Source organism: Sarcophilus harrisii, chromosome 3 (genome assembly GCF_902635505.1).
Source record: "Sarcophilus harrisii chromosome 3, mSarHar1.11, whole genome shotgun sequence".
In the NCBI taxonomy this organism is placed as follows: domain Eukaryota; kingdom Metazoa; phylum Chordata; class Mammalia; order Dasyuromorphia; family Dasyuridae; genus Sarcophilus; species Sarcophilus harrisii.
Window position 1 is genome coordinate 418,507,580 of NC_045428.1, and position 12,630 is coordinate 418,520,209.

General features: G+C 33.9%; 1 protein-coding gene across 1 annotated transcript in view; it reads right to left on the minus strand.

Annotated features, from left to right (window-relative positions):
• GALNT5 (polypeptide N-acetylgalactosaminyltransferase 5) overlaps positions 1-12,630 on the minus strand; it is a 59,032-nt gene that overhangs the window by 18,379 nt on the left and 28,023 nt on the right. Inside the window, exons 3-5 of the mRNA XM_003763883.2 lie at positions 10,030-10,149; positions 7,579-7,714; positions 5,850-5,969 (exon numbers count right to left, since the gene is read on the minus strand). Of these exons, the coding sequence (XP_003763931.1) occupies positions 5,850-5,969; positions 7,579-7,714; positions 10,030-10,149 (376 nt within the window). The remainder of the gene's footprint in view (positions 1-5,849; positions 5,970-7,578; positions 7,715-10,029; positions 10,150-12,630) is intronic.

Below are 12,630 nucleotides of genomic sequence, written 5' to 3' on the forward strand. Positions count from 1 at the left end.
ATTTTCAAGTGTGACAACAGCAACATCAATAATATTGAGTTCAAATTTATTCTAAGTCACTAACTAGCTGTGTGACTCCAAATAAGTCAATTATCCTCAGTTTGCTTCAATTTCCTTAACTATAAAATGGGAATGATAGTAGCACCTATCTTACAGAGTTGTAGAGATAAGATAAAAAATATTTGTAAAAATATTTTTAAGGAATTCTTAACTTAAAACTTAATAAAGGTTTATTGCCTCCTTCCTTCCTTTCTCTAATAGCTTTAAATTTTTAAAATCACTTTTATCCTCCTATTGCTGAATCATTTGTATTTGCTTGTGGAAATGAAGGATTTAAGATGGCAACTTAGGACTAAATCTACAAAGAAGTTTTTCCTTAAGGAACCCAGATATCAGTATAATAGATAGAAGGAAATGGTGTAGGCTATATGACATCCACTATGCGCTTTAAAATTTTATCCTAATTTATGAGCCAATACAGTATAATATGAGGAGCCATTGTTTTGAAGTATCCCAACTTCCCTTTCTAAACAACTCTAAAATAACTCCTCAAATCAAATTTTGGTGCAGCAGAGCCAACAAAAAGTCAGAGAAAGACTTTTATTTTAGCCTAAGACAACTCAGGAGATTGGCAGGAAAAGTCTGACACTGGAGTCAGGGTCATCCCAGAACACTGCAGGATTATCAAAGAGGGCTTTGACAACATGTGTCAGCAGCACTGAAGGCAACGCCATCAACAGCAGTTTTTGGAGCTCTTAGCCCAAAGAGAGTAAGAGGGGTGAAGAACTGCTCAGAAGGAAGTTCCAAGGGACTAGGTGCTGCTGGTGCTGATTGACGAGTCTATTACCCAAACACAGTTCTGCATTAGGTTTCCTGGGCAAAAAGGAGTTTACAAGAGGACAGGGACACAGGGGCCTCTGTAGCAAAAGCAGAAAGAAGCACTAATACTTATACCAAGGGGGACAGGGAATGTGATCATAGTTCCTGAATGAACAGGATTGCTAGCACTTGCTGGGAGCAGAACCATTTCTAGGTAATGGCCAGAACACAGATCAGGAGAGCAGTGACCACAGCTCTTTCACAATTATACAATCTTGGAAGATCCCAAAACATGCAGAACTCCAGAATTAGATGTGAAAATATCAATGCAAAAAAGCCTGAATCTTAAAACAGTACCTCTCCACCTCAAATGAGCAGAGCTCAACTTTAACATGAAGTTCAAAATCAAGAAATATGATAGAAAAATGAGAAGGTAACAGAAAAGAACTTGGCCATAAAAATATTACAGTGGTAGGGAAGGCCAACGTATAAACACAGAAGGCAACAATGTAAAAACAATGACAAGCAAAGCCTCAAAGAAGAATGCTGATTGAACCCAAGCATGAAAAGAATTTCTGAAAAAATTAAAGAGATGAGTGGTTGAGTAAAAATTGAGAAAACAAATGAGTGATGCAAGAAGATTATGAAAAGAGAATCGACATTTTTGTAAAATAGAAACAAAAAATATTGAAGAAAACAACACCTTAAAAACATAATTGACCTAATGGTTTAAAAAAGGTTACAAAAATTCACCAAAGAAATAAACTCTAAAAAGCAGAATTGGCTTAATAGAAAAAGTAATGCAAAAACTCAAAAAAGAAAATAATTCCTTGAAATTTAGAATTTGGCAATCAGAAGCTAAGGATTCCAGGTGACATCAAAGAAATGATAAAATAAAAAAGAAGAAAATGTGAAAAATATCATTAGAGAAACAATTGATCTCGAAAATAGATAGAGGAAAGATAATCTAAGAATTATTGAACTACCTGAAGCCACAATTTTACACAAGGTCTTAAATATAATATTATAAGAAATTATAAAGAAAACTGTTCAGGTACCTTGAATGGAGAGGATAAAATAGAAATTGAAAGAATATGCTGATCATTTTCTGGAAGACATTCCAAAATGAAAACTCCCAGGAATACTACAGCCAATTCCAGGGCTCCCAGGTCAAGAAGAAAATACTGCAAGCAGCCAGAGAGAAATGATTCAAATACAGTAAAGCCACAGTCAGGATCACATAAGATTTAGTAGCCTCCATACTAAAGGAGCATCAGGCTTAGAATATGATATTCTGGAGTGCAAGAATAAACTGCCCAGCAAAACTGGGTATAATCTTTCAGAGGAAAAAATAGATATTTAATGAAATAGAGGATTTTTCAGCATTCTTGATGACCACAGCTGAATAGAAAATGTGATATTCAAATAGAAGATTCAAGAGAAGCATAAAAAAGTAAACATGAAAAGAGTAATCATAAAGGAAACATTAAAGTTAAACTATTTACATTCCTATTTGGGAAGATAATAAAAGTAATTTTAAGAATTTTATCATTATTAAATCAATCAAAAAGAATCTACATAGAAGGCAATTATATTTGGGGATAATTTCTAAAATAAAAAGTAGGGGGGAGAAAGAGGAATACACTGAGAGAAAGGAAAAGGGAGAGATAAAATAGGGAAATTTCTCTCACATAAAAGAGGCTTCTAAGGAAGAGCTTATATAATGGATAAGGAAATGGGAAGTTGGTAGGTAATGTTTGAATCTCTATCTCATCAGAACTGGTTCAAAGAGTTCAGAATATATATGTATATATTTATATATATATATATATATATATATATTCATACTCAGTTGCATGTATCTATATCTATCTATCTATCTATCTATATCTATATCTATATATCTATATCTATATCTATATCTATATCTATATATATATCTTGTCCAACAGAGAAATAAGAGGAGAAAGGGATAAGAGATATGGGGTGGGGATTATAAGTGGGAATATGGATTAAGGGAGTCAGTGGTCAGAAGCAAAACATTAAGGTAAGAAGCAAAAACATTTGAAAAAAGAGCAAGATAAATAGAAAAAACAGGATGGAAGGAAATACACAAGAATCATAACTGTGAATGGGAATGAGATGACCTCACTCAAAAAAACATAAGTGGATATCAATATGGATCAGAGACCACAATCCAATAATATATTGTTTATAAGAGACACACAAAATAGAAAAACACAAAGTTTAAGGGCTGAAACAATATCTATTATAGTTTAGCTAAAGTAAAAAAAAAAAAAAAAAAGCAGAGGTAGCAATTATGATCGCAGGTAAAGCAAAAGCAAAAACAGACCTACAGATATTCAGGGAAACTACAATTTGCTAAAAGGTAGCATTAACAATATAGTAGTATAAAATTTTTTACATTAAGTTTCTCTGAGAAAGTGCTCATGTAGCTAATGTCTGAGGCCAGATTTAACATAAGAAAGATTCTTCCTCACTTTAGACCTAGCATTTCATCCACTATACTACTTAGCTTCCCAGAAGATGTGAATTAAAAATCTGGCCTCAGACACTACATAGATGTGGGACTTTGGGTAACTTATCCCTGTTTACCTCAGTTTTGTTATCTATAAAATTAGCTGGAGAAGGAAATAACAAACCACTCTAATTTCTTTGCTAAGAAAACCCCAACAGGGATAATGAATAAAAACAACACCAATACTACTATGCTACAAGAGATGAAGAGGGAAGTAGTTTCAGAAGGGAAAAAAAAAAACATGGCAAGACTTATATGAGCTGATGCAAAATGAAATGAAAAGAACAAGATCACTGTGAATGGTAACAGCAATGTTGTAATGATGATCAACTGTGAAACACTTGGCTACTCTGATCAGTAGAGTGATCCAAGGCAATTCCAAAAGACTCATGAATAAGAAATTCTATACACCATCAGAAAGAAAACTGATAAAATCTGAGTGCAAAATGAAGTATAATATTCTCACTTTTAATTTTTTGTGATATGGTTAATATAGAAATATATTTTACATGATTTCACATGTATGATTAAGTGAAAAAAAGCTTGCTTTCTCAGTAAGTAGGGAAGAAGTGAGAGGGAGAGAAAGAATCTGGAACTCAAAATTTAAAGAGAAAAAGGTTTAAAATAAATGAATAATAAAATTTTAAAAACAACAAACAAACTTTAGCACCTTTCAAATACCCAAGAAGATTTAATGTTGTAGAGAAAATTGTTTATCAGGACTTCCTCATTTTTCACAGACTGACAGATGTCAAATATCCATCCAAAAAATACAGACAGACCTTGAAATTTCCTAGGGAAGTCAACCAAGAAACTGTATTGGCACCAGACCATTATCACTGACTGAAATAATCTCTTTCACACCTGGATAGAACATTGATTCATAAAATCTTAAGAACAACGTTTTTCAGAATTGTCAACACTCCAAACACTCATGCTTCCCAAGCTTTATCTAACAAAAAGCTTTCAAAATAAAGGATCTCAGAAAAGACTTAGTGGAATTTTAAACCACTGAAGTTTAAGAATAAAAACATTTAAGGTTTAGAACTGCACAAGGAGTATTGACACACCTATCATTCAATCTTCTTCAAGGAGAGCAAAAATCATGTTGGAACCTGTTAGCTCAATTTGTCAAAGTACTGAGCATAGTACCTGGCACATGGTGGGTTTTATATAAATGTTTATTTCCTTCCTCTTCTCCTACCAAGGTCTTTCAATGTATCCATAGAAGAGATGCTCACATTCTGACAGTTATTCCACTACAAACAATTCCTATTTTTTTTCAACTTGTAAAACTGTGTGTAAAATACTGAATACAAAAAATAATCACAGGATTAATAAATAGGAACAGTTGACTTAGATCTGAACTCTATCAAAAAATGAGAATGAATCAATAACAATAGTTATAGCCAGTATTTATAGTTTTAGGTTTATACTTTACAGGCATTGTTTTTTTTAACTCCTCACTACAATCCAGGACAGTTAGGTGCTATTATCATGCCCATTTTAAAGATGCTAAAACTAATACTTGAGGAGTTAAAGTAGTTTGCTGAGGATTGTATGGCTAGTAGCAGTAACAGAATATATTTATAAAGCTATCTTCAGTTAAAAAAACATTTTATGCATGTTATTTAATTCACTCTTCAATAATTTGATGAGGTAGGTAAAGCAAAGGTTATTGTTCCACTTTTACAGATGAAGACACTGAAGCTTAAAATGATTAAGTGGCTTAAACAAGTGCAAAACTGGAGTTCTACCCAGTTCTTGTGCAGTCAATGCCAGTGTTATTCCCATTACCAAACAATGATGATGCATTGATGGCACAATCAATCAATCAACTATGCAAAAAAAAAAATCAAGTGAATAAAGAATGCTTATTAGCCAGATAAATATAAATATATGCAGTTAAATGGATCACTCATAGAAGTGAGATTTTATATATATATATATATATATATATATATATATATACATACATACATGTAATGTGTGTATATACGTGTATATGTAGACAATGATGCAGGACCCTGATGTTAATATGATCATAATAGCTAATTTTTTTTAGTACTCACTATGTGCCAAGTATTGTGCTAAACACTTTAAAATTATTGTCTCATCTGATCCTCACAACAATCCTAGTTATTATTTTTCTCATTTTCGAGATGAAGGAACTTGTTCACTTGCTAGGAAATATCTGAGGCTGGTTTTTGAACTCAGGTTTTCCTGATTCCAGGCTCAGCCCTGTATCCACAGTGCTACCTAACTGAAGACAAATAATTAAGAAATTACCTGACAATGGTGATATTAATAACAAGTTTCAGATTTCATGTTGCTTTTATAATAATTGCATTGGTTTACATATTTTTATAACCAGTAATTAGCTTGTGGAAGAATATGGAGTAAAATGGCACATCTTGTTTCTCCTTAAAGATCTATTTCTATGTCTCTGAAAACCCAACTTTGTTTCCATGACCTAATTTCCCACTCTTACCTTATCACATCTGTTTCCTTTATCTTATTTTGTTTAATGATCTCAGGAGGAATTTTTTTCCAACTAAAATTCATGGGCCACACAAAAATGCCTCTTTGAAAGTTGTCCACTGTCATGTAGCTAAGAAAAAAAAATCAGACAAAAATCTGATCAGTTATACCTCACATTACTTTACATTCCTTATGCTGACTTCATAGCAAAGTTCCTTGCACATAATAGGTACACAATCAATATATGATGAATGAATGAACTAAGTGCCCAAGAACAAGATATTGGACAAATGTCACCACAAATCTTTTGATGATAAACAAATGCATGGATTCTTTATGCCATAGTGATCATATGGTTATATTACTCAATTCTTTTCCAGCTTTGTTACCCCTTGTAGCCTGTTTAGACTCAGATCTTCCATTTCCTCACTTCTTATTACTCCACGATTTATATTCTGGATTCTTATGTCATTATTCAACTGAAATGACTCTCTTTAAAGTTACCAGTGATCTTAAAATGGCCAAACCTAATGATGAGGTTTTTTGAGTCCCCATTCTTCTTGACTTCTATTTCTGTTGAAGGATCACATTGTTAAAGTCTTCTAGGCTTGTAATTCTAGTTTTATTCTTGGTTCCTCATTCTCCTTTACCCCTCATATCTAAATAGTTTCCAAATCCCACTATTTTTACCTCTATACCATCTCTCACCTCTGACCCTTTCTCTTTATTCCCATTGGTACTGCCTTAGGTCAGGCTGTCATTGCCTCTTGTTCAATTAATTTCTCTATCTCGACTTTGTGTCCAACTTCAATCCCACCTCTGTATGGCTTCCAAGTAATTTTTCCTTAATTGTACTCTGACCATGTAATTACCTTGTTGAATACACTCCAGTGGCTCTTTATTGCCTCAAGGATAAAATATACATATCTATATTTGGCTTTAAATTCTTCTTTTGTTTCTCACTTTCATCTTATAGAATTTATTCCTTCCTTCCAAATGCAACTCAAGCTTGACTACCTATACAATGTCTTCCCTGATTTCTCCTTTACCCAAATTCCAGGGTATTCTCTCTTTAATTGGTATTTAATTGATTTGCACTTATTTTATACTTATTCTGCAAGTGTTAATCACGTGTACAATTTTACATATGAGTACATAAATAAATACATGTGTATACTCATATGAGTATGTGTTTATCTATATGAATGTGCAAGTTGGTCTTCCTCCATGAATGTAAACTCTTTGAAATGAGACTATTTAATTTTTGTCTTTGTAATCTAGCACCTAGCACAGTGTCTAGTGCATAGTAAGCACTTAATAAAGACTTGATTGTTAGAATTATAAACACCTAAAATTATTTTCCCTTTTTACCCATGATCAATGCTTAGCTTGAATTAGATCTTATAGGCCCTTGGATCCAAATGGCTGAGAGAGAGAAAGCACTAGAACATTCATCTAGTGATAAGGGTTAGAATTTATTAAGATATGGATACAGATTAAGAGGTTTATAGGATCAGGTTTGGGAGCAGGTGAGGTTTAGAAATGAATTGGATGAATTAATTATCTAATGAATTTGTCTCCTCCAAGATACTCCCTTACTCCAGATTGCTGGCAGAAATTCTTATTTAACAGGATAAAGACTGTATTTGAGAAGATTTTTATAAAGGGGCCAAATAGTTCACTTCATCATTAGCGGTCCGTGCATAATGGAAACATTCAGTGAAATATAATGACATTACCTTAAATCCTTGTCATTGATTATTTCAATAACTGGACAGGCCACTTTCTTTTTGTTCAAATAAACTCTTTCTAGGAGAGGTTCCAACCACCCAACATTACATTCCACATGGGAATCTAGGAATGTCAACACATCACCTGGTAGACAGAACAAAGGTATTCAGTTTAAGCCCAGGCCTCCCTCCTCACCACCAGACCAGGTTGTTAGGCTCTCATATTGTATTCCCATTTCCTCTCATGCTATTTTAGAACCAATCCCTACTCTTACTGTTCATTCATAGTTCCAGCCCAACCTTAACAACTTGTTCCAACTCTCCACAACTGTGCTTTTCATTAGTAAAATGCAATAATTTGTTCAGTGGAACTCTAAATGCTTTACAATTCCCTATCCTGGCTTAAAGACCAAATTACCTGCTCTAGTTCTGGCTCTGCATCCAGCCACCCCAAAATGACTCCATATTTGCTTGGAAATATATTTTGTATTTATTTGTCTCTTCCATTTTCTTCCATTTAGAATATAAGCACTTTGAGAACAGCAACTTTTCAATTTCTGTCTGTATTGTTAACACCTAGGATATCACATATCAAATGTGATATATGCTTGTAGAATGAATGGTTTCCTAAACAGCTATTCCACTTTTAATCTCTTCATTCCTCAGTCCATTCTCCATATAGCTGCCAAAAAAATCTCTTTAGAGCTCAAGTCTGACCATTTAATTTTTTGTGTCAGTGACTCTTTATTGCTTCTAGGATGAAATACAAACTCTTCAGCTTGTCATTGGAAGCCCTTGGAAGACTGGTTCCTGTCTATCTTTCTAAAATGATTTCATATAACTTCCATTTAAAAACTGCCTTCCATACAAACCAGGATAATAGCTCTTCCTTTTACTTGATATCCAGTACAAATTGTCCTGTGTCCCTGCTATGAACTCCTTCTACACCTCCAACTCCTAGAATCCTTTGTTTCCTTCAAGGATTAACTCAAGCACCACTTCCTAGACAAAGCCTTTTCTGATTTCTCCTAAGTAGGCTCTCCCTTCTTCAAATTTTATATTTGCCAACAAATTAACCATTATTTATTAAATTAACAAGTAACAAATGTTTGTGAAACACTATGTACCAGGTACTGGGCTTGCAGCACAGAATACAAATAACAAGAATGAAACAACCCCTACTTTTAGGTTTCACATTGGGGTGACAGTAAGTACATGTAAAATGTATAATGTACATGAAGAGAAAAATAATAAAGAAGTTGATTAAAGAAGGTAATTAGGGAGGGAAAACGTTTAAACATTTGGGCAATTCAGAAAAGGGTTCATGTAGGAACGGTGTTTGTGCTGTATTTTGGAGGAAGCAAGGAATTCTATGAGGCAGAGGAAGAGCATTTCTGGCATAGGAAATGGTCAGGACAAGGCAGCGAGACAGGAATGTGGTTTGTGTAATAGAGAAGGCTGAATTATATCACAGATTATTGAAGGTCTAGTTATGTATAACACAGCTGAAAAGACAGGCTAGGGTAAGGTTTGACAAGTCATTGAATATGTAGGGTGACAGTGGGTGAGAAGTTGAGGAAAATACTGAGTTTATGAACATGGAACAATAGGACAGTGATGATCCAACAATAATGGGGAGGTTTGGAAGAAAGGTGAGTTCTGTTTTGTACAAGTAAATTTGAGATGTCTCTATGACATCCAATTTGAAATTTTGAATAGAAATTTGATTATACATGACTGAAACTCTAGAAATAAACTGGAGCTGAATATCTATCTATCTATCTATATATTTGTAAGTAATTGCAGAGATAATAATTAAACCCATGACAGTTGAGGAGAATGAATTAGAAGAAAAAAGAATAGGACTCAGGATAGAGCCTTGGAGAATGCTCGTAACTGGAAATCATGACACTGCTGACACTGCAAAGGAGACTGAAGAAGAACAGTAGGAAAGGTAGGAGGGTAGTCATTAAGAGTAGTGTTACAATAAAACATGGAGGGAAGAATATCCAAAAGGAGAGAGTGTTGACAATGTCCATTGAAGCAGAAGGGTCAAAAAGGGTGAGACTAAGAAATGATCATATGCATATCTGGTACTTATTTGCCATTGAAGTCAATGCTGCTGACTTTCTTTATAGCCATTCTATATAACTAGGTCATAGTAATACTTGTACCATTGATTATGTACCCATAATTCTAGATAAAGAATTGCTCCCACAATTTTTGGGAAATAATAGGGGAGAAGTATAGATCAATCTATTGAATAAAGTCATTAGAAAACTATTTGAGAAGAAAACAAATTATATGACTATGAAGTCTTCAAAGTCTTCAAAGAACATTTGCAAAGTTCTTGCAAAGAATTTAATCAGAAGGAAAAAGATGTTCTGATATCAGAATCCCTACACTTGTTTTCTGGGGAATCTTGTCTAGTCATAATAGCAAGAATCAGTAGCCTCTCACCTGTTGCGATTTCTGCCCCTGCCAGCCTGGCTCTTATTAAGCCATGTCTCTCTTTGAGATGAAGTACCCGGACTTTGGGAAACTGTGACATGTATTTATCCAATTGGTCTTTCAGGTATCCTAAGTCAAAGAGGAAGAAAAAAAGAGAAAATATTTATTTCAGCCCAACCTGTGACTTGGATCTGTGACAACTCTGAGAACGCCTGTAGTATTTATTAGAAAAGTGATGTTTTCTTTTCTTTTCTGAGATTGTGGTCACTGATGCCATTTCCTTAGAAAGATTTTATCAAAAATCTATATTATTAGATACTCTGTTCCTCTCTTCAAAATCTCCTCTGTCAGGTTCAATAAACAAGTTGAGATTCATAGGTTCAGGAATGTAGAGCTAGAATTTATCTAGTACTACCACATTCATTTTTATTTGGGGGGAATCTGAGTTCCAGAGAAGTAAAGTAATGTCAAGAGTCTCAAAAGAAGTAAGTGGTAGAGCTGGGATTCAAGTCCAGCATCCTTGATTTGAGAGCTGGCATTTTTTTAAATGTAATTGATGTACTCAGATTCAATTTTTACAGAAATTGTTGAAGAATTCTCATTACTTCTTGTGGCATTGATAATTGAACTAAGTCCACTGTGAATTACCAAGGAGCATTCCTGACTGGGATGTTCCCTCTTGTTGTGCATTCAATTCTACCTGTACATTTCTCTGGATTTTGAAAGCTTAAAAATAAATGATTCTGGGAAAGAGAAGAAAGAGGAATCACAAGGGAAAGAATAAGAGGCAGAATTGAGGACAGAGATGGAGATGAGAAGAAATAGGAGGAGAGAATAGAGGAAGAGGAACAGAAAAAAAAATGAAAGAGGAAATGGAAGAGGAAGATGAGTAAGAAGAGAACAGGAGGAAAAGAGGAAAAATTAGTAAAAAGAGGAGGAAGTCCAGAAGACAAAGAAAAGGGAAAGAGACAAAGGAGGAAAAAAGTGAAAGAGAAAAAAGACTAATGGGAAGAAGTTTAAATTGTGATAGACCCTTTTGTGAACCTTTTGTGATGGGATATCATTATCCCATCAGGAAACTTTTGTTTGTAGTTCAAGTTCATTTTTTGAGGCTTTCAATCAGTTCACTCTGGTCCAGTTTTCCCTAACTAGAATATACCATGTGCTACATGTGCCATAAGTTTGCTGGGAACTTGGCTCCATAACTTTGCCACTGAAATGTATATTGAAGAAGCCATACTGCATCTTCCTTCATAGGTTCTTTGTAGTTAATTTGGGAATTTATAACAGTCAAAATGACTTAGTTATTTAAAGTTGTTCTTAAAACCATATTGTTGTAACTACATAATGTTCTGTTGATTGTACTCATTTTACTCTTAATTATTTCATGCAAGTCTACCATATTTTTCTAAGTTCATCTAACTCATCATTTCTAATTCCATTGTGTTCACAATCATATACCACAAATTATTTAGCCATTCCCAAACTGATATGCATGCCAACAATTTCCAGTGAAATGTTTATTTTATTTCCTAAGTTCAGAATGAAATAAATAAGATTTTTAAAAAAGGAGTGATGTTGCATGAAACAGACTTTTTGTTGGAAAATATTTAACAACTGGTTCTCCCTCCAAAAAACAAAACAAAACATGTAAACAGGACACAATTTTAAATTTAATTTGTATCATTTTCTCTATCACTTTCTAAAGTCTATGTGATCAACAAAATAATAAAACTCTGATTTACCAATTTCTCCTCACTGATCTGGATAATTTAATAATTGGCTCGCCCAATAGGTGCTGACTCCAACACATCTTTGCAATGTCACATCACTGTGGTTACAGAATCAATATGAAAGGAAAAAAAGTGGAATATATTTTATGTTCTATATTTTCATCCAGGTTCAACATTAGGTTTTTATTTGCTAAAATTTGGAGTCATTGGCCAGTATCTATGGAGATATGAAGAAGTGAGAGGAGCTATGTTTGTCACTGTTGTATCTTTCAATTCATAATGGCAGCCCAAGTAAGGACAGCATATTATATTTATCAACTATGTAGCACAAAGATTCATTGGGAAAACTCAAATTCAACAGACACATATGAATATACACCATGGGATATTTTAAAATTGAGGGTTTGGAATGGATGTATTATCCTAGTGTTCATTTTTTATTTCCCAGAGGGGGGGAGGTATCTATAATTTCATCCCTATTAAGGACTCCCTTTATCAGTAACTCTCATCATATTTTATAGTTTTAGAATTGCTCAAGGCACTGTGAACTTAAATAGTTTGCCCATGGTCATAGAATTGGGGTGTGTCTTTCTGACTCCAAAGCAGACCTTCTAGCTACTTATCCACAGTCTATAAATAAGTTTAAATAGTTATGGCATTTTTGAAATGCATATTAAATCACTTGTTAGTATTCCAGGTACAAAAAAGGGAAGGAAATAGACAAATTAGCAAGATTTTAGGTTCTTGGCCCATTAGAAATAGGAGGTTTGGTCACTTTAGGAGAACAGTGTGTACTGCAATCATAGAAGGCACAGAAGGAACCTTGCCTCTTAAGCTTGAGATCTGAACTCTTCCTTTAGTTGTCTTCAGCAGGAAA